This window comes from Phyllostomus discolor, chromosome 7 (assembly GCF_004126475.2).
Source record: "Phyllostomus discolor isolate MPI-MPIP mPhyDis1 chromosome 7, mPhyDis1.pri.v3, whole genome shotgun sequence".
NCBI lineage: Eukaryota > Metazoa > Chordata > Mammalia > Chiroptera > Phyllostomidae > Phyllostomus > Phyllostomus discolor.
Window position 1 is genome coordinate 137,372,309 of NC_040909.2, and position 23,116 is coordinate 137,395,424.

At 60.5% G+C, this 23,116-nt stretch overlaps 1 protein-coding gene across 9 annotated transcripts in view; it reads right to left on the minus strand.

Annotated features, from left to right (window-relative positions):
* PTK2 (protein tyrosine kinase 2) overlaps positions 1 to 23,116 on the minus strand; it is a 130,253-nt gene that overhangs the window by 89,878 nt on the left and 17,259 nt on the right. For 3 of the 9 annotated variants that reach the window (XM_036031454.1, XM_036031455.1, XM_036031453.1), the window contains exon 1: positions 12,743 to 12,915. The exons of 1 other annotated variant lie outside the window; for it this stretch is intronic. In XM_036031454.1, coding sequence (XP_035887347.1) covers positions 12,743 to 12,839 — 97 coding nt within the window. In that variant the 5' untranslated portion in view covers positions 12,840 to 12,915. Of the gene's footprint in view, positions 1 to 12,742; positions 12,919 to 23,116 lie in introns of those variants that run through there. 5 more of the 9 variants (XM_036031457.1, XM_036031456.1, XM_028533637.2 and 2 more) reach the window with 4 other exon arrangements.

Sequence of the window (23,116 nt, forward strand, 5' to 3'; positions counted from 1 at the left end):
GGCAACCAATTCATGTTTCTCTCTCTCCTTTTTGCTCTAAGATCAGTAAACATATCCTTAAGTGAGGACTTTTTTAAAAAATTGAAAAAGCAATCAATGTAATTCACCACATTTTTAGAAAGGACAAGAACCACAGTTATCCCAATATATGTAGAAAAAGAATCTGATAAAGTTTATCAACCACTCGTGATAAAGAAAAAATTCTTAGCCAAGTAGAAACAGGAATAAATTTCGTTATATCGACACTGAAGTTAAATACGGTGGAAAGCGCACCCCCACACCCCCCCCCCATCCTAAGCCTGGGAAAAAGTCTTGGTTAACCACCGCCGCCGCCGCCGCCGCCCGTAACGAATGGCACGTTCGGGAAGTCTGGGCAGAGGCCACAAGCAGAGAGGGAAGTCACACAGGGTTGGGACGCGAGCGCCCAGGCTGCCACTCCTCCCAGGCCCCCCAGCACGGGCCACAGGTGGACTCTGAGAGCTGCTCCACGAGCTGCGCGCGGCTCCCGGGCCGCCCGGCAGAACCAAGCACACCTGGGACGGCTTCCGCCGGCGCCTCCGCTCCCCAAACCGCCCCCCGCCCCCCACCCACGGGCGGTGAAACCGAGTGCGGTCTCGGCGCCTGCTGGGCGGAGCCTGCGTCTCCAGAACGGCCGGAGCCGACACACTCGCTGGCCGTGAAGTTCATCACTCCAGACTCGGCGCATGGCCCCGGAGACGGGAGACCAAAACGCGGCACCGTCGGGACGAGCCTCAGAGGCCCCAGACCCATGGCGAACCCCCCTGCGCCCTCAGAAGCAGGCCGCGGCCTGCAGAGGTCCCTCAGCGCGCGCGGCCCGCACAGCGGCTGCTGACGACCAGCCGCCGCCGGCGCCGCGGAGGGGGCCGCTTCCCCGACAGGTTCGGCGCTCCCATCTGCCGGTCAAAGCCCTATCTGCCCTCCACACCCCGGGCTGGCCGCGCGTCCACCGGCGGGCCTCCCTTGACCCTTCTCGGTGGCTCTGCGTGCGACTGTGTTAGCACCCGCCACCTCCGCCACTCGCAAGGCCTCGGCCAGCCCGCGGGAGGGTGGGCCCCACGCGCCCCGCGGGCCGGCTGCTCCGCCTCAGACGCTTCCGGGCGCCTTTAGGGCGTGGCCTGGGCGGAGCCAACGGGGTGGCTCCGCCCAAGCGGAAAAGCCCCGCCCCCGCCCCCGGGGGGGGGGCGGCTCTCCCAGGGCTCTGCCCCCGTCGCCCTTCTACGCACAGCCCGTGGCCCGCCGCGCCCTTCGCAGCTTCTCCACACGAACCGGACAGGTGCCCTCCTCGGCGCCGAGCCGGGAAAAGGAAGCTGAAGGGCCTGAAGGGCCTGAAGGACCTGAAGGACGCGGACAGCTGGTCCCTCCCGGCTCAGACCCCGGTCCTCAAACGTCCGCGCCGAAGGCCCGTTTGTTTCCTTCCCAGCCTGTCCCGCACCAACACAGTCTTCCGTCAAGTACGACGCAAAGGAGGTGCGAGGACAGCAAAACCTCAACATAAAAGGCACACAGGAGTCCGGCACGAGACTTCTGTCGCCAGCCAACCAACAGGGAATTCCTGTCACACCGCTACGGGGGCGGCCTGCCCTGGGTGGCCACGGCGCCAGCTCCCTAGTGCCAGCTCCCCGGTCAGCTAGGCACGCCGGGCGGCCCGGCTCCCGCACCCTGGCCACCACGCCGCCAGGGTCCCGGACACAGAGCGCCGCGCCGCGCCGTCCAGAGCCTCGGGGCTCCCTGGGGCGCGCAGAGGACGCGGTTCAAAGCCTCTCGGTGCCAGGTGAGGCACCTGGCGGGCCGCCGGAGAGCCGGGGATCCCCTAAAACGGCGCACACGGACGGCCACGCGCGGGCCCTTTAACAAAACCGGAGGCGCTCCACGGGCGCGGGCGAGGACGCCGAGACCGTGACCTGACACGGCTCCTCCGACATTCGCACGGTGACTTGGTGCTAACCCTGGTTCAAGCGACCCTCACACGAAGCGACCGCCGCACAAGCTCTCTCCCCGAGGTGCTCTCTCCGCGAGACCCGGGCTGCTTTTCTCCCCGAAGCTCCCGCTCGAGCACCCTAAACTCCCCCTAGCGACCTCACTGGACGCGGCAGCTAAGGCGCCATCGCCCTGCGGCGTGCTGCTGCGACGTCGACGTCGTGACGTCACGTCACGTGCGACAGCCCACACGTCCCACAGCAGCCCGCCCGCGGCCCGCGCTTCGCCGGGACTGGACACACCCCCTTTCCCGAGGCCGGCGCGTCCGACCCGGTGGGGCTTCCCGCGTTCTGAGCCAGAGGTTGGAGGGGATCCGAGAAGAAAGGGAGGGAGAGGCGCCCGGGCCCCGCGGTGCTCTGGGTGGCTCGCCCGTGGAACCCTGCCGCCACGCTGAACTAAAGCCCGAGCCGTCGGAGCGCTGCTCTCCGGGAACCTCCACCGACAGCCAGCGGCCACTTCTGCGCCACGGGACAGCCAGCCTGACCGTGGACCCTCTAGCTGCCACCTGCGCCACCCAGCTCCCACCACCTGGAGAGGGAGGAGCTGTCCCAACCACACACCCTAACAACACACCCAGTCTTGTCCGTTCCAGCCACCGAGCGCTGGGATGCTGTTACCAGCCATGAAGCATGTCCAGGCGGCTCTCCCGCTGCCCGGCCGCGCGGGACCTTGAAGTGACCTGCCTGGAGGAACTTGGACAGCGCTTACTGTCTCCCCCGCCTCCCTGGCAACCAGAGGTACAGGTGAGCACCACCCCAAGGCCTCGGCGAACTGTCAGGCCCCCTCCCAGGGGGTCGGCTTCCCACACTCTACCCTTTGTGCTTTTAAGGTTGTGAAATACCTCCGAGAGGTCCTCCAGTGTGAACCTGTTGGCTAGGCCACTTCCTCAGAGACATCATCTTTTTGTCACAACTGTTTTCTTCATTTACATCAACAAATCCACCTTCACTGAGCTCCGTCGGCCACACGTGTAGAATGTCTGGGTCGGCAGCACGAGCCGTCCTATTGTTCTCTGCCCCTCTGTTCGCACTCAGGGTCCCACAGTCATGCTCACGGCTCCCTTCACGTTTCTGCCTTACTGTGCACCTGCTGTGTCTTGCTCCTTCTCACCTGATGCCGGATCTCTTCATTGGCACAGTCTCGGCAGCAGCAGCGACAGTCGGACCGGAGTCCCTCTGCAGGCTTTCCAAGCTGGCCTGCCGGCGGAAGGAGCGAAACCGCGTTTGCTGCTTTATGCCGCATCTCCAGGCAAACCCAGGTCCCGCCCCAGTCTCGTCACGCAGTCACCCTGTTCAGACCTCCGAACGGCAGCCAATCTCACTCCCACGGTTAGCGCTTCTGTTCCCAGTCCCCGTCTCCTTGGCGTCGGCCAGACCCTCCTCTGGGCGCCCATTTCTGTGACGTGCCAGTGGGCCTGCCTGTCACTGGCCAACAAGGCGACAGCGCAGCCGCACACACTGCCGTTCCATGTGAACCGAGGAGCGGACTCTACGAGAAGTGCCATACCCGTCACCGGTCACAGCTCACACCCGTGGCTGACGCAGCCCCATGGCTGACGCAGCCCCACGCTCTGTGCGTGCACTCAGGCACCACGTGTGGTGACTGAGGTGCGACCATCGCGCTGAGGGACTCGGACTGTTTAACTGAACCTCGGAAACTGCAAGTTCTGCATATTGGAGCCACGCACCCCATCCCCATTCAATTAATGTCTTAATAAAATACCGCATTTTAAATTTCAGGTCACGTGACAAATATGTAAGCCTACATTTATTTGAAGGATCACTGTAAAAATTTTAACATTTCTGATTATAACCAACATGTCTTTAATGTCAACTTTAATTTCTAAAATCTAATTAATAGAGGCCTTAAAAGCGACTGGTGAACAATTTTTGGAGACTTAAAAAAATCCTAATGAAATCAGGAATGGCAAAATATAAAGAACACAAACGTACAACATTATAGTCTTACTTATATTCTTGCCTACTTAAACATATTTATTCTTTATAAAACCAAATTCATAAGGGGCCAATAAGAAGTATATTTTAAATCAAGAGTTAAAGATGTTTAGTGTATCATAACCTACTCATGTATACTTAAACACAGACACACAGAGGTGTACTAAAATTACTAATAAAAAGGAAAAAAGGAGAGGTTATCAAAGAAAACCGCTCCCACGAGCTGCTGCGCCTGGCCAGCTCCAGCAGTGCACTGGACAACGTGAAGGAGGGGACCTAAAACAAATGTTAAGGAAATCCTCTCTTGGGATCCGAGGGAGAACTGCTCCTTCCATTTGTTAGTAAAATATTACAGTAACTTTCTACTCTGGGTATTTCCAACACTGCTAGATCCTTTTCATGTTTTAGACTTGAAAAACACAACACTGTACTTGAAATACAACACAGCCACATCACTGACCCACGGCCCAATCACAAATAAAGCAGCGAAAAGCTGGAGCTGAGGAAGAGGGGTGCTGGGACTGGCAGACGAGCAGGGGCCCAGCGGTGGCCTCACTGGAGGGGAAGGGCCTCCAGGATGGCGCTGGCCAAGAGCAGGCAGCAGACGAGCGCCACCGGCCCACGAGCTCCCACGGGGAGGCCAAAGGCTGCAGCGTCCCTGGGACCGACAGGGGCCGACTACCAAGAAAGCAGGGAGAAGGTGCCAGGAAGCCTGCGCCCTCACCATCCTGGCGTCACACGAACACAGCAGCTGACATGGCGGGCGAGAGTCCACAGACGTGGCTGGACTGACCGGGGCTCGGACAGCTGGGTGGGAGGCCGGCCAGGTGAATCTGTCTCACGTGACTCAACCTCCCCTGGCATTTTCCTGGAAAACTCAACGCTAAGAACTGCTCCCGGGAGCCAGGCAGGAAGTCTGCGCCCGACTCCTAGGCCCTGCTAAACACAGAGACCATGACATGCTTTCCCAAACACGCGTGACTGCCTGCACACCTCCCAGAGGAAAGGAGCACAGTTACAGTAGTTTTCCTGAATAGTATTTGATAATTGAGTTGACCACTAAAAGATGTGAAGCACAACAGAATTTAAAAGCAGATGTTCAAAATCAATACAGAAAACCTACATTAAATGATTTCTTCAGCACTTACACGCTTCTCAGTGCACACCCAATGCCCCATCACAAAGCCTTCCAGAAGAAGAAACGCCCAGGAAGGCTCCTTCTGGCAGCGGGCCACTCACGGCGTTAGCCCGGCGGCGCTCCCTGTGCCCCGTCCGGAGAGACCGGGAGGACCAGCAGAGGAAGTTCTGGTGCCACGCCAGCAGGTGGCGGGCAACCAAGAGTGGTGGCAACCAAGAGTGGTGGCTGGAACAAAGCCAAGAACCTGCCTCTGGGAGAAAGAGGCGTGGAGCCCACCCCGGCCACCAGAAGCACCTGGCACACACCCACTAGGAGACCCTGGTGTCCCTGGGCCCGTGGCTGCAGTGGCGGGCCTGTGGGGCGGGGCGGGGGCTGTGAACGCAGATTCCGGCGGGTGTGGGGGTGTGGAAGGGACAGGACACGGAAGGGAAGCCTGGCACTGGGAGCCGAGACCGGGCCACCTGAGGGCGACGGAGGTTCTCCCTGCGGGCCCTGACGTCCAGCACAGGGCCCACGCGGCCAACAGGCTGACGGGAAACCAGGCCAGGGGCCTCCGCCGACGCCCATGGGGTGCGTGACTACAGTCCCGTGTCGTTAGAGACAGCGAACGTCTAACCTCCATCTAAAAAGAGAGAGCCGAGTCGAGCACCATGAGCGCACACGCAGAGCAGGGACAGAAACCTCTGACTGGGTGCCGACGGCGGTCAGGGACCAGGCAGGCTGCCCATCCTCGCTGTCTCATTTCACCCGAGCCCGACGCAAACCCGAAGGAGTAAACACGGACCCCGATACGTCGGCCGCCAGGAAAACAGAAAACGAGGAGTAACAGAGTCTGCACCGCCCCCGCCTCCAGAAATAACTAGAAAACTTCGGGGAGCAGGGAGGAGCGAGTCGGCAGCCATTCCTCCGGCTTGGGCAGCTGGGTGGAGAGGGTCCCACTGGCCGAGCCAGGGCACACAGAGGGCACACGCTGTGTGCAGGGCTGGGAGGGCAGGGAGCAGGAGGACCGATTCCATTTGGGCAACACCGAGGCCTGGAAGCCGCAGCTCCCGCCAGAATGAGGCAGGCACTTCGCGCCCGGAGTTAAGGGGGGCGGGGACGCTGGGAGCCTTGGCGTCCGGAAGTTCACCGTGGAAACACAAGCAAACCTCTGTCCGCCCCCGCCCCCACCCGTTCTCAGGCGGGGGGGCACACGACTGACATTTGGATCTCGGCTCTGTGAGACCTCTGAACAAGGAAAACTTGGATCTCGTCGGTAAACCAAGTCTTTGACTCCGAAGCAGAGGTGGGGTCCCCTTCCGGAAACGTGTCCATGCCTGTCCTCCGCAGGCCAGGGCTGTGCCCCCGCACCCCCACGCTCATTCATCCTGAAGATGCTCACGGAGCCCACCCAAGGCTGGGCGCTGCAACAGACGTGCGGGCAGGGGTGGAAAACTGTACATGCGTGCGAAGTCCTACCCCGGAGAGCCTGCAGCCTGCTTAGGAGACCCACACACTCGCTCGCACGTGATTATTTCGGGGCATTTCCTGGTAGCACCAGGGAGCGGCAGCAGTGGTGAGAACTGGGAAGAAGTCCTGCGTCCCGGCTGCACTGCACCGCCTAAGAGCCAAGGGCAGGCCGCTCCGGCGCTGGCAGGAGGGGCAGAAGAGGGCCCGGCCTGGCGGCAGAGAGCTCTCCACCGGGAGACCCCCACCCTCTGCTTCCAGGAAGTGCCCCAGCGCCGTGGCCCAGTGCCTCCCCCGCTCTCTCTGTGGCCTCGTTAAAACTGACTTTATTCCTGTTCTGCTACTTTCTTTCAACTTCCCTGTCTTGAATGTACTTTCTTAAAAATTGATTTTAGAGAGAGAAAGGAAGAGGGAGAGAGATCTAATTTTGTTCTTCTGCTTATTGATGTGCTCAGGGGTTGTTTCTTGTTTGTGCCCTGACCAGGAGTCGAACTGGCAACCTTGGTGTTTCCAGACGACGATCTGAACAACAGAGCCACACGGCCGGGACCAAGCCTTGGTCCACTTTTGAAGAACTCTGTCGGTCGGCCCGCCACCGACTCGCTCCCTGGAGACCTCACACTGAGGGTGAATGCTCTCCCTTGTTCTCTCGGCGGCTCCTGCTTGCTGTGCCGCCACAGCTGCCTGCGCGCCGGCTTCTCCGTTTGTCTCTCCGCTCCGGGTCATGTTTCCAAAGCAAAGGTGGTCTGTCCAGCAGCCCCACAGGCGAGGGTGACCCAACAACCGGTGTGCTGACCGCAGAGGTTGCCTCGAGGCCGGAGCCCCTGGGCAGGAGAGCCGCTGCTCTTCCCGGACCAGCCTCCTGCCAGGGCTGGGCCCAGGCCCCAGGCTGCTCGCAGCCCCCCGACAGCCAGGGAGAGCAGCGGACGCTCCCTCTACTCAGCCCCCGGGGATGAGGACCAGGATTTGCCCTTCCACTGTGTGAGCACTGTGTTTTCCCAGAAACTCCCCACAGGGAAGTTTTTAAATCAACACATGCAGAAAATGCACAATGGGGACTATAAGTTATTACAACAGCATTTCGACTGTTAGGCCTCGGAAGGCTTTCACTGGTCAGATGCATCCCTCACAGTATCAAGACTAAATTATATCTGTCTTGAGCCATTTAGCTACTTTCTATGGGCAAGACACCCTAGGGTCACAGAACACTAAAACTTCACGGAAGTCACAGAACCAGCGCTGGCAAGAATGAGTGCAGCCCGAGCCCTGGGACTGCAGGGGAGCCAGGCCGGACGCCCCACGGCAGAGGCGTCTCGGAGAGGCCCGACAGCAGCCACGCCTGAGCAAGACCTCTCAGTGTGAAGGGGGGCCGCGTTGCCACCCACCCTGGGAGCCGTGTCTGGCTCCTGCTCACAGACGGGACCCTGAGGTCACCGCAGGCTCCCCACCTATGCATGGGAACAGCAGGAGCTACCTACCCCGTGCGCTGAGACAGCGAGTGCAGTGCTCGGCAAGGCTCGGGAGACAAAGGGAGCATTCAACAGAGGGCGGCGGAGGCTGGAGAAGGGCGACCTGACCTCTCCCGGCCGAGCAAAAGGGAGCGCGGGGTAGGAGTGCTCCCCGAACGCAGACCTGCCGGCCACCCGTCCCACGGATGCGTCAGAAGTGCGTCCCACCCAGGGGACAGAGTAGTCCTGACTCTGTAGGAGCCCGAGTAGGCTCTGACTCTGACTCTGACTCGCACAGCTTGTGTGTCTGACATGTGTCACTGAACGCGAAAGCCAAGTCCGGCACAAGTGCTCCTTTACCTTGAACTTCCTCCTGAACCTTGCCCTGTTTAAAAACCATGGGTTTTCCAAAACCAGAAGTGTGCCCCCTGCATACCATCACCCCCAACCAGCGCACGCGGGCGTTACCACGAGAACGTTCGGTTGTCCGGGGCTCTTCTCAGCGGGCCCCCCACGTTACAGGACGGCGAGACTCTGCAGTGGAAGCATCGGCACGTGACGCTCCAGCAGCACCCTGCTTCCGCCCGGGAAAGACACGAACGAAACAGACCCGAGACACACCCTCCAGCCAGCCCGCTCCGGCCAGCAAGGTCCCGGCCTTGTGCTTGGGGTTCCTACCTAGTGAGGCGACGACACACCTTTCCATGCACCCTTTTCTGGCCAATGTAAATACAAAGAGATGCATATTTACACAGATAATGTTAAACCAAAGCAGGAGTAAAAAGTGTCAAGTTAAAAATCTAAAGAAAATGTTCAGGGCCTCAAAGTCACCCACAGACTTGGAAAGGCTGAGTGTCAGAGAGCGGGGGCACTGCCCTGCAAGGGGCCGCCACAGGAGGCTCCCCTGCAACCCCCCGGGAGAGCACAGACCACGGGCGGAGACGCCGCTGCCCCCACACTCCTGCTGCAGAGCCCCCCGGGATGACAGCATCTGTGGAGCTCCTTCCCCAAACCCCCTCCTCCCACCTGCCCCGGCCCGCCTGCTCGACTGCTTCCTCGCCTCCACTTCCCCGGACGGGAAACCGCCCCCCTCTGTGCTGTGAGCATCTGTCTGCATTTTTCCCAACACCTCTGTGATCTCCCTCGTGTGTCAAAAAGCCGAAACAGATAATGCAGATGCTGATGCGATGCGATATGACACGGCCAGAGAAACCGTCGCACAGGGCTTTCTGCACTCGGCCCCGGCGACCCAGCACAACAGCGGCCACTGCCTCTGCTTCACCCCTGGAACAAAACGGTCTGTAAGCCCAGGGCGCTGTCACGTGGTTGAACGTGTTGTAACCAAGCCCCTCTAACATGTGAAAATCCGACCTTCCGTGGGTGGGATCCAAGGCGGATGCCTCACAACACCACATGCACACGCAGCAAGCCCCATTACCGGGGACCCCCCGGGCCCCGGCTGCGAGCACACGAATGTAGGTCTGCACCAGTATTTTTAGCTGTTCCAATAAGCACTCCGTGCGTCCTCCTGAACTGGGACACCGCTGGGTTTTGAGGTTAATGTGGCCGATAAAATCAAAGGTGAGGTTTAGAATGTCCAACTGCAAACAGAGATTAGTATTTCCTTCGGATCTGAGCTTTTTCATTTTGTCTTTATCTCAGAGCAGGAACCTCTCTGCTGGAAAATAATTCAGCTGATCCCTACACCCCAACACCCTCGCCTTTGTCATGCCGCAAAAATTAACCGGGACAGAGGCTAAGGGCCCCAGCCTCCCCGCGCGGGTGCGGGGGAGCAGAGAGAAGGCCGAAAGGAAGGGCACCCGAGGCCTGCGCAAGCTCACCGGGGAAGCCGCGTGCTCGGCCCCCGGCAGGGACGCAGGACAGGCTCCCAGCCACGTCAGAGCCCCCTCCTGCGCCACCCAAGCCCACGACCACTCCCCTGGGCCGGCGGCCCCAGCCCTGCCACGGGGCCAACCCCGGCCTGCGGCTGGCCTTCGCCGTCCCGTCCGCTGCATGTGCAAGCTCTGCCCACTCAGCCCCAGCCTCTGTCAAAAAGACACGCAGCCCTGACTGGTGTGGCTCCGTGGACTGGGCATCATCCTGCAAACTGAAAGGTCGTGGGTTTGACCCCCAGTCAGGGCCACTGGGCTGCAGGCCCGGCCCACAGGTGAGGTGTGTGCAAGGGGACATCTTCCGTGCACACCAGTGTTACGCCCCCCTCCTCCTCTCTCCCTTCTCCTCTCCCTAGAGATAAATAAAATCTTTCTTTTTTCCACAAAGACCAGCAGCTCGGGAGGCACCCCCCCGCCGGGAGGACTCACAGGACTCAGGAAGCCCTTTGCTCTTGAGGTCATGGTCTATGACAGGGACGGGCACGAATGAAAATTAGCCAAGGAACAGGCGGTGCGGGGCAGCGTCGGGGGGGGGTGCCTGGTGCGAGCCCCCAGGTGTCCTCTCCCGCGGCGGTGTGCTCCTTGCCCTCAGCCACGGTGTGGGGGACACACGCAGGGTCTGCCAGCCAGGAGGCGCCCCTGAGCCTGAGAGCCCAGGGCACTTCCTGGGGGTCGGTCACACAGGCGCCACCGGCATGGCTGACCTCATTCTCTGTCCCTTCAGCGATCCAGCTGGTTTGGTGTGCCCGAGGCTCCTCCCAGAGCCACAGTGTGGTGGAGGCTGTCCGGGGGGCCCGTGGCCCCAGCTAAGGAGGCAGCCTGAGCAGCCAGAGACACCAGGGCTGAGAGGTGACTTCCCAGGGGCTAGGTAAAGGCCAAACCTTTCGTTTTTCTTTAAAGATCTTATTTATGTATTTATTTTTTGAGAGCGAGGGCGAGGGAGGGAGAAAGAGAGGGGCAGAAAGATCAACTGGTTGCCTCCCGCACACCCCCAACCAGGGCCCTGGACAGCAACCCAGGCAGGGGCCCAGACCCAGGCCCCAGCGCGCCACCTTTCAGTTCTCGGGACGACGCCCAGCCCACGGACCCACACCGGGTGGGGCTACATAAACAAAACCTTTTAGAAAAGTATTCTGGTAAAAATGCCTCTACTCATCCACTCTTTAACAAGTACAGTGTAAAAAAATAACAATGTTTCATTCCATTAACGAGCATAATGAAAACGTGAGTTGCTCCGATCAGCTGCTTTGAGACGCGCACCACACTACACTCTCTCTCCCGAGGTTCCTCCTTCTGCAGGCACTTTCACGTCTGCACGGAGCCCCGCAGCCGACCACCCCACGTGCCACTGCTGCCGGGCTCGGGGAGTGAGCCGAGAGCCGGGGCCCCCCAGGCAGGGCCAGTGCTGACAGGCACCAGCACGCCATGGAGGAGGCTTGACCCACCTGCGTCCCCGCGAGCCCAGGGCGAGACGGAGAGGCCCCACAGGTGCAGACCTCCGTGCTGAGCACTCACTGCGGGCCACACTCGGCCACTCTCGGTCACACACACCAGGCGGCCTGAGGCTCCCAGACCCAGGCTCTGCAAAATTCAAGAGTCTGGACTAACTCGGCAAAGTATCCACTCTGAGCACCTACTTATCCCACACAGGGACAGGTGCTCTGTCCAGGCAGCATCACACTGACTCGGTTCTGCATCACATGTTACAGAAATGCTTAAAAGCCCAGAAAAGAATAAATTAAAGGACAACACAGTAAACGACAACAAGGGAGCTAACGCTGCCGCTGGGGGTCAGCGCCTCTGCCGCCTGGCGCTCCGCCCGCACAGCACCCTCCTTTAAAGACAAGCAAGCAAAATATGACAGAAACACTGAAATTAAGAACAGGCGGACAGTAACTAGAGGGGAGATGGGAGGGGACAACGGGGGGAGGGGGGAGGGTTTTCAGGAACAACTATAAAGGGCACGAGGACAACACCAAGCGGGTGGAACCAGGGGCGGGAGGTGGGGATGGCTGGGGTCGGGGGAGGGGTGGGGGGAGGCAGAAAGCTGTACCTGAATAATAATAAAATTTTTAAAAAATGTCTTGAGTGGAGGGGCATGAAGCTTAAATAGCGTATTTTAAAAACAACAATACTTTCACTAGGTTCTTCACTGAGGACTCACCTTGCAGGTTACACATTCACTGCCCCTTTAGGCAAAGCAGCTAAAGGTTTTGCTCGTATACCTGCACGAATTTTATGGCATTTTTAACTTCTAATCGTGCTCCCCAAATCTATCTTAAATACTGTAATGAAAGCACTACATTTCCTATGTGTGTTTTCGTACAAACACAGACCCTGACGACGCTGCAGTGCCAAGTTGTGTTCTCAGGGCACTGCCGACCCTCGGTGACGAGCCCCGCTCACAGCAGCGAGCAGCCGCACGTTACATAAACGGCCAGTCTACGCAGGGAATAGAGGACACCAGCTTTTGAAATAAGGAAACCCATTACTCTTTTTTCCTACAATGCTACTTAAGTTAAAATTAGTTCTTTATTCTTTGAAAACTTCCACATCACAGATCAGACATGGCCATCTTGCTTAAACACAAAATATAAAACCTCAGGAGACACAGGCCCAGGCACATGAAAAAGATGCCCCGTGCACTTGAGATGCGCGTCCAGAAAGACCATTCTGCCACTTGGAAAGCCGTCCGACGGGCTCTGCGCAGCGGCTGCAAACCCGCACCACGCCAGCGGTCCCTCTCCCTCAAGTGTAACTGTGACCCTACCTGAAACGCACCCTGAAAAGCTCTTCTCCGCCTCCCCAGGGCAGAGTGTGGCTGCAAGTGGACACCAGCCCCACCGACCCCCCGGGCATCGGTACCTTCGGCCCAGCACACCGGGAAGGGGCTGCAGCCGCTCCTCTCCATGCAGACGGCTGCCGGTCTCCGGGCCCCGCGGCCCGCCCGGTCCAGCAACATCCACACGCGGTGCTGCCGGGACCCAGCCGGGAGTCTGCGCACCGCGCCTCAGGCCTCGCTCCCACCGGGGCGGCCTCCTCCCATCCGCGCGCAAGCCCGAGCCGCCCCTGCACTCCTTCCGTGGGAGCCGGAGGCGCGCCCTGGGAGGTGCTCCTCTGTGAGTCCGCGCAGCCTGAAGAGCGCCTCTCAGTCACCGACTCTCCTCCGCTTCCGCAATCTGAAACACAGACCGTCCTGGCCAGATTACGCCGCCGAACAGAATGGAGCCGGAGCCGGCTGGTAATGTGACCCCGCGGCTCTGTGTTCCTCGATTCACTGCGGGGAGGGGGGAGGGGGAGGGGGAGGAGAGAAGGAGGGCAGGCGGCCAGCCCCTTGTTAGTATGCTAATCTCAGCCTCCGTTCTGGGCGCCCAGCGACCTGTTTACAGAGCCGCAGGGACTCCAGCACGGGGTCCGGCACCAGGGCTGCAGCCCACCGACCCGGAGCGCCCCTCTGCCCGCGCCACCTGGGAGGGACCCCTCTGTCTCAAAGGCGCGCCTTCAGCCCTTTTTCCAGCCACATCTGCCCTTACAGTTAAAACGATGACCCTGATGAAATAAGAATCATTTTGAGGAAGAAAAACAAAAACGCTCACCAACAGTAAAAACAAGTCCGTAAAAGACTCGCCCACAGGAACCCGAGTACCTCTGACTGAGGGTTCCCAGACCCACACTTCCACGGTGCGTGTGTGGCGCACAGTCACGGCACCCAGAGAACGTGCACGACGCACAACGAGAGGCTGAGGTCGCCAACTGTTCTACAATTCGCCCTGAGGGGCGCTGGGGGTCCAAGTGCATGGCCTGCCTTCTTAGGGTCAAAGTACAAGAAACTCACACTGAAGGAGCAGGAGCAGAAACACTCTGTACCAGCAACACTTCTGAAAGGCAAAACTACTCACGCTTCCTTTCCAACCGAGAGACGGTCAAGGTCGCCGCACAGCCACTGCGGCAGCAGGACCCTGATCCTTAGCGAGGAGGCTCCTGGAGCCCCTGGAGCCCGTGCCACCTGAGCGTCAGCCACCACACATACCGCCACCGTGCCGGCAGCCGGCGCCACGCACTAACAGCCCCCGAGTGCCCTCCCTCACTGCGGCGTGGCCCAGCCCCGACGGGCTCACGAGCCGCTGGGAACCAGGGGCCCGTCTGCTCCGTCCCCAACAGGCCGCTCTTGACGAGGGCTTGTCTCCGGGCTGCGCCTGCAGGCTGCCAACAGCGGCCGGCTCCAGCGACCTTGCACGCGCCCCACTGAGCACACCTCCCTCGCCGGAGTGACCTCCGACCTGGGCCACGCCGGGAAGAACGGGGGCTCCAGGAACACACAGCCAAGCAAGCCAGAAGAGGCGCAGAGGAAACGAGCGTGCAGACCCATCTGGATACACGGACACTGCCCGCTCCGCCGCTGCCGAGGACAGCCAGGACGGCAAGGCCTACCGCCGCCGGCCAAACGCCCACGCGAGTCCGACGTCGGACTCGGAGCCTGAGGGGCGCTCGGGGCTGCATCTGAACCACCGAGGACGACGACTGCGCAGGCCACCCCAGCCGACGGGAGGGTCTCGGGACGCGGGGCTCTCACAGGATGGGAGGAACGGCTGCCTCCGCTGGCCCGCTCCGCACTCGACACACTGAACACGGACGGCGCCAACTTCCGCCCCTCCGGGCAGTCGCAGGGCTGGCACGTCTCCACGACACGTGCAGGCAGGGCCATCCAACCCGGAGGAGGTCGCTGAGCCCCTCGGCACCCAGCAGCCAGGGGTCCACACCCCGCCCCCCCCACCAGGGACACGAGCCAGACTGAATGGAGGCCACACGGTGTGAACCAGAGTCACACCTATTTTTCGGGCGGGTCACCAGACAGTGTGTGTTTGGTGTTCCACGGAGTCGGGCATTCAGCTTCTGTGTGTCAGGGGAGGGCGGGCGAAAACCGCTGCCCGGGGCCCTCCCACGGGCACGAAGGGCCGTTTCCCACGGCTTCGCCTACAGGGGTGGGAGCTGAAGTCCAAGTTTGCAAACTGTCGGGAGGTTACTCTTCATCCAGCTTACAATGAAGAAAGAAAAAAAAAAGCCCACGAAGCGTGTGAGGAGATGCCACGTTCCCTCTTCAAACACGAGCAGAGGCCTGGTAGCGCTGGACAGGCCCAGGGACGCCACAGAGGGCTCAGCCGGGCCACCCTGTGTGTCGTAAAACACAGGGGCTCCTGTTGGCACTAAGCAGAGTGCCACGACCATCGGAAGACAGCCAAGCAGCTAGCTCTCTTCCTGCCGACACGCCCACGTCGTCGACTCTGGGGCTCCGTCTTACTGAACCTGTGTCCACGCGCCCGGCTTGCATCCACGTTCATCTCCTCTTAACCCCCTGAGCGCAGGCTGGCCGTGCTGGCCGCCGCGGTGGACACACGGCCACAGCCCCGGAAGGCCGCAGCGGAGGGCCCCGTGGGAGAGAGCGGGGCCTGCCGCCGGCCAGCCGCAGCAGGAAGGCCTGCTGGTGTGGGGAGGACCCCTGCTGGTGGACTGCGGGCCTCCCACACCTGCACCTCTCGGGTCTCGGCTACGGAGGGTGAAACTTCAGCGCTGGACGCTGCGAACCGCCCCGCGTCGCACCTTAAGAAAGCAGACTGCTTCTACAGTCCAGCGCCGTATCTCGCTCTTGAGAAACGGCAGTGGCCCCCGGCGTGGACCCGCTCCTGCGCTGGTCCCACTCTGAGTGGGGGACGCGGACAGCTTCGAGCTGCAAACACAGCCACGTGGCGGCTGGCTTTCTTTGTCAAGTCCCCCCACCCGGCGCTGTGGTCTTGTCCCACTGGTACTGACAGGCACCACTCCACCCCAAATGTCTCACCACGTTGAAACCACCCAACCTCGCACCTGTTTGGGTGATCGCTCTTTCAAAACAGAACAGAACGTAACAATGTTGGCAAGGATGCGCTCAAACTGTGACCTGGTGCACGGCTGGCGGGAATGCACAACGGTGGAAAACAGCCTGCAGGTGCTCAAAACCACAAGAGAACCACCACGTGGCCCAGCAAGGCCACGTCTGGGGAGAGGCCCGTGGAGCGGAGGGCAGAGTCTGGAGGAGCCGTGGGCACACCTGTGGTCTCGCCTGTGGTCTCAGCAACGTGGCTCCCGACAGCGGAGAGGACCGGGCGAGCGGGCGCCCCTGGCGGCGGGGAGGCGGCTGTGTAACGGGCTCGGAGCTTCAGATGTGCCAGAGACGACACTCTGGGTGGGAGCGCAGTTACCACCCGGACTGTCCTTCGCCACCTCTAACGTAGAACAGTTAAGGTTGTAAGTTTGGTGGTATGCGCTTTTTATCAGGAATAAAAACTTAAAAATGTTAAAGCCAGTTTTAAAAGACTGAGTCTCACATTCTACACAACAAACCTGCAATCACGGTGTGATCACGATCACGCCTGTGAGTGAGGTTCAGGGAAAAAGCCCCGAGACGGGCGGAACGTGCCGGAGTGCCAGCAGAGGGAGGAGACCGCCGCCGACCAGCCCTGGACCCGTACCAGCCGCACCGCACAGGGGCCTCTCGACGGCTTTTCGCACACAACCCGCCCCACGCCACACTCCGGGGCAACGGCAACACCAACACCGCCGTTCTCGGGCAGGAGGGCACGAGGCTCGGGCGGCGGAGGGACCTGGGGCACAGTCAGACTCTGATCGCGTCAAAGCCGCCTGTGGTGCCGAAGCGCCGGGCCCTCAGCCTCCTCCTCCGCCACCGCCACCGTCACCATCACCCCGAGAGCCCAGGGCCACCCGTCAGCTTCGTTCCCACGGTCCCTGACTCCCGCCTGGGCCACCGTGGGCACTCCTCTTAAAGAAAGACTTTACTACTCCACTCTCAGAGAGAGGAGAAGGGAGAGAGGAAAAGAGGGCGGGAGACATCAGTGTGAGTGAGATCCAGGGAGCGGCCGCCTGGCGCACGCCCCGACCGCAGCCCCGGCCCACCACCCAGCCGTGTGCCCGGCTGGGAATCAAACCAGCAGCCTTTTGGTTCACAGGCCTGTGCTCGGTTCACCGAGCCACACCGGCCAGGGCATGGGCACATTTTTTTAACCTCACACCTTAACCTGGTTTTCTCATCAGTTAAATACAGTTAAAAGCAGCATTTGCGCCCTGGCTGGTGAATTCAGTGGACTGAGTGCCGGCCTATGAACCAAAAAGTCATCGGCTGGATTCCCAGTCAGGGCACAGGCCTGGGTCACAGGCTGGGTCCCCAGTAGGGGGCATGCGAGAGGCAACCACACATTGATGTTTCTCTCCCTCCCTTCTCCTCTGTAAAAGACAAATAAAATCTTTAAAATAGCAGCATCTGCCTTCGCCGCGGTCACGAGAACTAAGCCTCATAGACAGAGGGCCCCTGCAAGCACCCGGCTCACAGCACAGGCGCCGGTGCGGCTGGCAGCACCTTACTCCGCGCCTCCGCCTCGTGCACCAGCAATGGGTGAGCGCTGAAATCCCCGAGCCCCACCCCCCACAGGCGGAGTCCCAGCCCTGAGGGCCGCAGAGCCCGGGAGAAGACACGCAGGCAGTGGCCCTCCAGCACACCCGTGGGGGGAAGGCAGGGTGAGGCCCAGCCGACCGCGGGCTGACCCGCAGCACCAGAAAACGGGGCACCGCCTGCAAGCTCGACAGGAGGGCGTTAGCGAGCACGGTCTGCAGCGTCCGAAGGAGCGGCCACACCACTGACCCACGCACTGAAAATGTGTTTGATGGGAAGTTTTCGGTGGCACTGGGAAACACTCGTTAGTGAGACGGTGACACAGGACATTTAAAAAGGAGAGCAACCCCGTCCTACAATGCGAGCATCTTCTTCAAGACGCGGGTCTTCGGTGACAAGGAAGGCCCGGAGACCACACAGAGCAGACGGGCCGTGTTCGCCCGCAGAAAGCGAGCCCCCAGGGGGTTTCCGGGCCGCCGGAGCGGCCACGCGGTGGGAACCGAGCGGGTCGGAGCGGGCTTCGCTCGCTGTGCCGTGCGTACTTTCTGTTCGAAACAACGAGTGGGCACAGAGAGTAGCCGTTTAAAAGACAAGATGTCTAGCAAAGGCCCCGATATTTCCCAAGCAAACCACCCTCTCTAAGTAACACACGGGTCAGGTCACACGTCCAGGGAAATCTAGAGCATGCTGGGAATGAACGGGGATGAAAATGGACAGCAAGGTCGTCAGGGCGCGGCTGAGAGTGCCCAGAGGGCAATCTGTAACTTCGGGCGCGGACACCTCAATGGTAAAAACGTGGTGGTTCCACCCCAGGAAACGAGGAGCCCCACGGGTGGCGGCGGCAGAGCCCGACCCAGCAGTGGCACCGCTGGCCCCACCTGCCTTCACTACTGGTGTCACGTTTACTGTGGACTTTTGGTACTTTTTTATTTTCAAAACTAATGCAGTGAATGATTACTTATCTCAGTAAGTGAGTATCCTGGAGCCCCTGGCAAATGCTTCCCGGCGTCCGGGCCCTGCCCCCACATGTCCACTCCCACACCGCACTCTCTCCCACTGGCCCGTCAGCCCCCACCAGCTCCCCACACCGGGCACATCGCCTAGGGGGGTTGTGAAACCAGAAACATCTCTATCCGAGGCATGCTAACCACAACCACTCCATTCTACAATTCCCTTCTGGGAACAACAGACACTTAGTGCCTCTCTGTCACAGACCGGAACCCCTGCGAGCAACCTGTCGCAGCGTCACCCCCGTCACCTGGACAGCCGCGGCGCCTCTTCTGCGCTGGGCCCGCGAACTCCTGCGTCCGTCAGTGTCGGGACTCGAATGGAGCAGGCGAGCCCTAAGATAACACCGTCTCTCCCCTTGTCCACCCGCTGGGCTGTCGGCGCCCCGGAGTACCCGAGAACCCAGGTGACGGGAAAGGGTGATGGTGACGCTCGCACGCGGGGACCCGCGTCTCCTAGAGTAGTCTCTGTCTCACTGCCTCCTTGCAGCTTCACCCCCTGCCGTGCAACCCAGGGTGGGAGGGGCCCTTCTCGCCACACTCCCAGCACTGCTCGGGACGCCACTGAGGTGTCCCCGAGTCACTAAACCAAAGGGTTGGTGTGCACCCCACACTTCCAGCCCTGGGGGCAGAGCTGACCTCGCCCCGCTCCTCACCCCTCCTCCAGGAAACATTCGCTCCCTCCTTCCCCCAGGCCAGCACCTCTGGCTTTCCGCCCACCCTCCTGTGCACACGCTGCCTGCTCTGCTCCCGCCCACTAAGTGACAGGGCAACGGAGGGCTCCGCACTTGGAGACTCACGAGGACAGGCCCACCCCGCAGCAACCCTCCGACCCTCCGTCTTCCTCTCCACCTCCAGCTCCGACTCCTCTTCCAGGCTCCAGACGCCTCTTCCCCACAGCCTCGGGGCCCTGCTAGGCTTCTCCAACCTAATAACGCCTGCGAGTGCCTCTGGGCTGCCCCTAAGCCCCGCCCACCCGCAGCCTCCAGGCCTCTCACCGCCCCGCCTGGCCTTCTGGCCTTCGAGACACCATTCTCCTCCTGGGCTCCCCACACCTCTCATCCCGTCTGTCAGCAAGTCCCATTGGCTCTACCTCCAAAATACACCCAGGACCCAGCGATGTCCCCCCTCTAGTGTCACTGCCCCAGTCCGAGCCACCAGAGCTGCTCACCTGGTGACAGGCAGGCCTCCCTCCACTGCACAGTGACATGGAGAGAAACTCAGTGTGCCCGTTAGTACTGCCTTTCCATCAAACTCCTGTGCACCGCCAAGACACACCGTCTGCCACAGCTAGAGCTATTACTTTAAGTCACACCGGGGAGTCTGCCTCTCCTTCGGATGCACTGAGAAACACAGAACTAAGAAAAGTGAGAAAAGAAAACGTATGTTTGGCGAGCATCAAACGGTCCTTTGTTTAGCATTTAACGGGAACTACCTGTGGCTTCAGCAGGAAAGACGCAGAAGGAAACAAAACCCGTGCCCTCGCAGACGCGCCGACGCAGACTTACCCGAGGCGCACAAAACGCTCCGTCGTGGAGAGAAACACACACTGCGGACGGGGAGGGGAGCGAAACACGGGCAGCAGGCGGCGGGGCGGGCACCGCCCCGACCTGTGACACAGCCCCACCGAGCACAGCACGCACACGGCGCGGGCCCGCCTGCAGCCGGCGGAGAGCGGGGGGAGTCGGAAAAACGGCAGCCACACTTCCAGGCCTTGCTCGGAAATGGAGACGGCATGACATAATTTCCTCTCCCCAGTACCTGACCTCTGCAGAAACAGAAGAGGGTTTGGGGGAGAGAGGAGAACAAAGGAGGAACGTAAACCGGCCCTCAGAAGGAAATGAAATAACAATGTAACAGTCCGAGGCCCTGGCCCTTGGACATCCAAGACAAAGACACTGCCAAAGTCAAGTTCAACATAATTATAAATTATCGTGAAGTCTGAGTCCATGAAGTCCACGTTCAAGAGGCTTTTGCCGTAACAACATACCAGTAAAACAAAATGTTTACCAAAGCCAACACCCCAGGGAGGTTTATGAATCTCCATCGACCACCTGTCCTCAGCTCACCACTGACCCACCCACCAGAAGGCGGCCTGGGAGTCAGACACCCAGGGCGGCACCTCCACTCCCCAGCTCCCCAGCTGCGGGCACAAAACAAGCTTCAAAGTTACCAGTTAGCAAATTACAAATAACTCCCTCTCTCTGGAGCTCAGGTTTCTTCTCCTTAAAATAGGAAAGACACCACGGAACAATCTCTGCTCGTGGCTGTGAGCGCTGAGCACATGACACCTGTCTCAGAGCATCCCCCCCGCCTCCTGGGGGGCCCCCGGAACAACACCCTCCGTCCAAGGAGGAAGTTGGGTCTGGGCATCAGCAGAGAGTTCGTAAGCGAAGCCAACACCTGCACCCCAAGGCCACGAGAACACGCCGTCGGCACAGGACACGCACGTCCCAAGGCCACGAGAACATGCCGTCGGCACAGGGTGCACACGCTGAGGCCACGCAGAGCCCGCGCCGGAGCTTCGCCACTCGGCACGACAGCAGCCTCGAACCTGCCCGGCCTCTGGCTACGCAAACGTGAAACGGGGAGACGAGTCCCGGGGTGACTGTGGCGGCTCGGTGGGTGCCCCAGGCACTGCTCAAAGCCTGCGTTGTTACGGTTGGCGGTAGTGCTGTCACCCTTATTATGACTCGGCCTACCTCGGAAAAAATACGGGAGAAGTGTCTACACATAAAAGGCGCTAAACACCTGGTATTTCTTCTCTCACCTGCTCTGCAAAATCGGTCCTTTGTTTGTTCTACTGTGTGTCACAGTGACCCCAGAGCAGGTGAAAGAAAAGCACACAGAACAGAGAGCATCCCACTCTCAGTTCAGACGGCCACGGCCCCTCGGCGCAGCAGCCCAGGGAGGGTGCGTGGGGGGGGCGCTAGTCTCCCTGCCTCCCCCCAGCGCGGCTGGGGGCAGCCTGGCGAGGAAGACAACGCACGTGTGAGAGGCCGCCGTCCCTCGCAGCGCTTCCACGGACCGGGGGCTCGCCCCTGGCCGCCCGCCTCGCTCCCCAGTGTGCTCCCTGGGGGGGGGGGGGGGGGGCGGGGGGAGGGAGGCGACGCCAAGGTCCTGCCTTCAAACCCACGTCCGAGCCAGGAGAACGCCCTGACACAGCCGAGAACTGAGGAGCGCACCAGCAGCCACGAGTGAGCCCGGCGACAGAACGCACACATGCGTCTCACCCCCCACTAACGTTCCACCTCCGAGGCAGCTCCAAAAGAGTTCAAGCAGCCCAGGGTGAACTAAAAGGGAAAAAGGAGTAAAACTCTGGAAGGTGCGAGAAAAGCTCAGTTCTAGCATGGAGATCGAGACCAGAACAAGGGGGAAGAAAGCAGGCCAACCTGGAGGAAGCAGGAACTGTGAAAAGACTGGAAGCGTCGTCAGTGGCTCCCGGGCCAAGAAAGCCAGGGCCCACGCCAGCCCGGACACAAGCAGGCGCGGCTGCAGGAGGCGCGGCTGCAGGGACGCCGCAGGGCCCTAGGGGGCTCCCGGGCGGCACCGATGCCGACGGCGCTGGGGGTGGCAGCTGAGTGAGGCGCAGCCAGAACTCAGCGCCGTCCCCCCACGGAACCCCCCCTCACGTGGACAGAGGACGGAGGGTCGTTCCCTGGAAGGAGCAGTGTCCCCGGACTGAAGGCCCCCTGCCCGGCCGTACGGAACAGAGGTGGACTCAACCTCCGCGCACACACTGCACCGAGAGCCCTCCGGCTCCCCTCCGCCAACTCGGCCCCATCCCCCCACCCCACACTCAGCCCCCAGAATGCTGCGGCCAGCGGTCTGCGGAAAAGAAACTGGAAGAATCGTCTCAGGGAATCTGATCACCCGAGAAGAAAAGCCTAAAGATACCAACACGGGGATTCCCCAACAAATGGCCCGCCCGGAATATCCTGATATAAAGTCGAAAGGCCCCACCAGAGTCAGAGTGGAGCAGGAAGGAGGGAAGGAGGAGGGAAGGAAGGAGGGGAGAAAGGAAGTTGAAACAGAAATTACACAAACTGTCAACAACCTGGAGGTGCGAAGACACTGCACCAATCAACAAAACAGGAGGCTCTTTCAGAAGAACAACAAAAGAGCCCTCGGAAATTAAAGACCCTGAAAACAGATATTAAAAACTAAAGAAGTTCAAGTCCAGTTGAAGCCATCTCCTGAAAACTACATTTAAAAAAAAAGGAGGGAGAAAAGAGGGCTGTACTGGAGGAAAGGTAAGAGCAAATTACAGAAAGTGTGCAGGAGGGCCGCGTCTGGTCAGCAGGACTTCCCAGAGGACAGAGGAGGACACGGAAGGGCGGAACCTTTCAGCTCGGGAACTCCGAAAGCGCGCCCAGGCCGGCGGAGCCCAGGGACTGGGAACCGGCTCGCTGGTGAGCACAGACGGGCCACGGCGCGCCCACCGGCAGGGCACTCCAAGGCTCGGGCGCACTCGAAAACTTCCGCAGGGCTCTAAAGACGGGGAGGAGACAACGTCGGAGACAAAGGACGAAAAACCAGAACCCCTGGATCCGAAGAAGCAGAGCCGTGGAAACAAGAGGCGGCGGCGCGAACCTCCGACGGCGGGAAGGACAGCGAACGTTGGTCTGGGGCTCTGTGCCCGGCCGGACTGTCCATCGCGCCTCCAGTCCTGCGGGTCTCAGGCCCAGGGCCGGCTAAGCGGCCGGTCTCAGAGAGCCACCGGACACGGTCTCCGCCACGACGTGGGCACCAGCAAAACTCAGGGAAGACACGGGCACAGCACACCTGAGC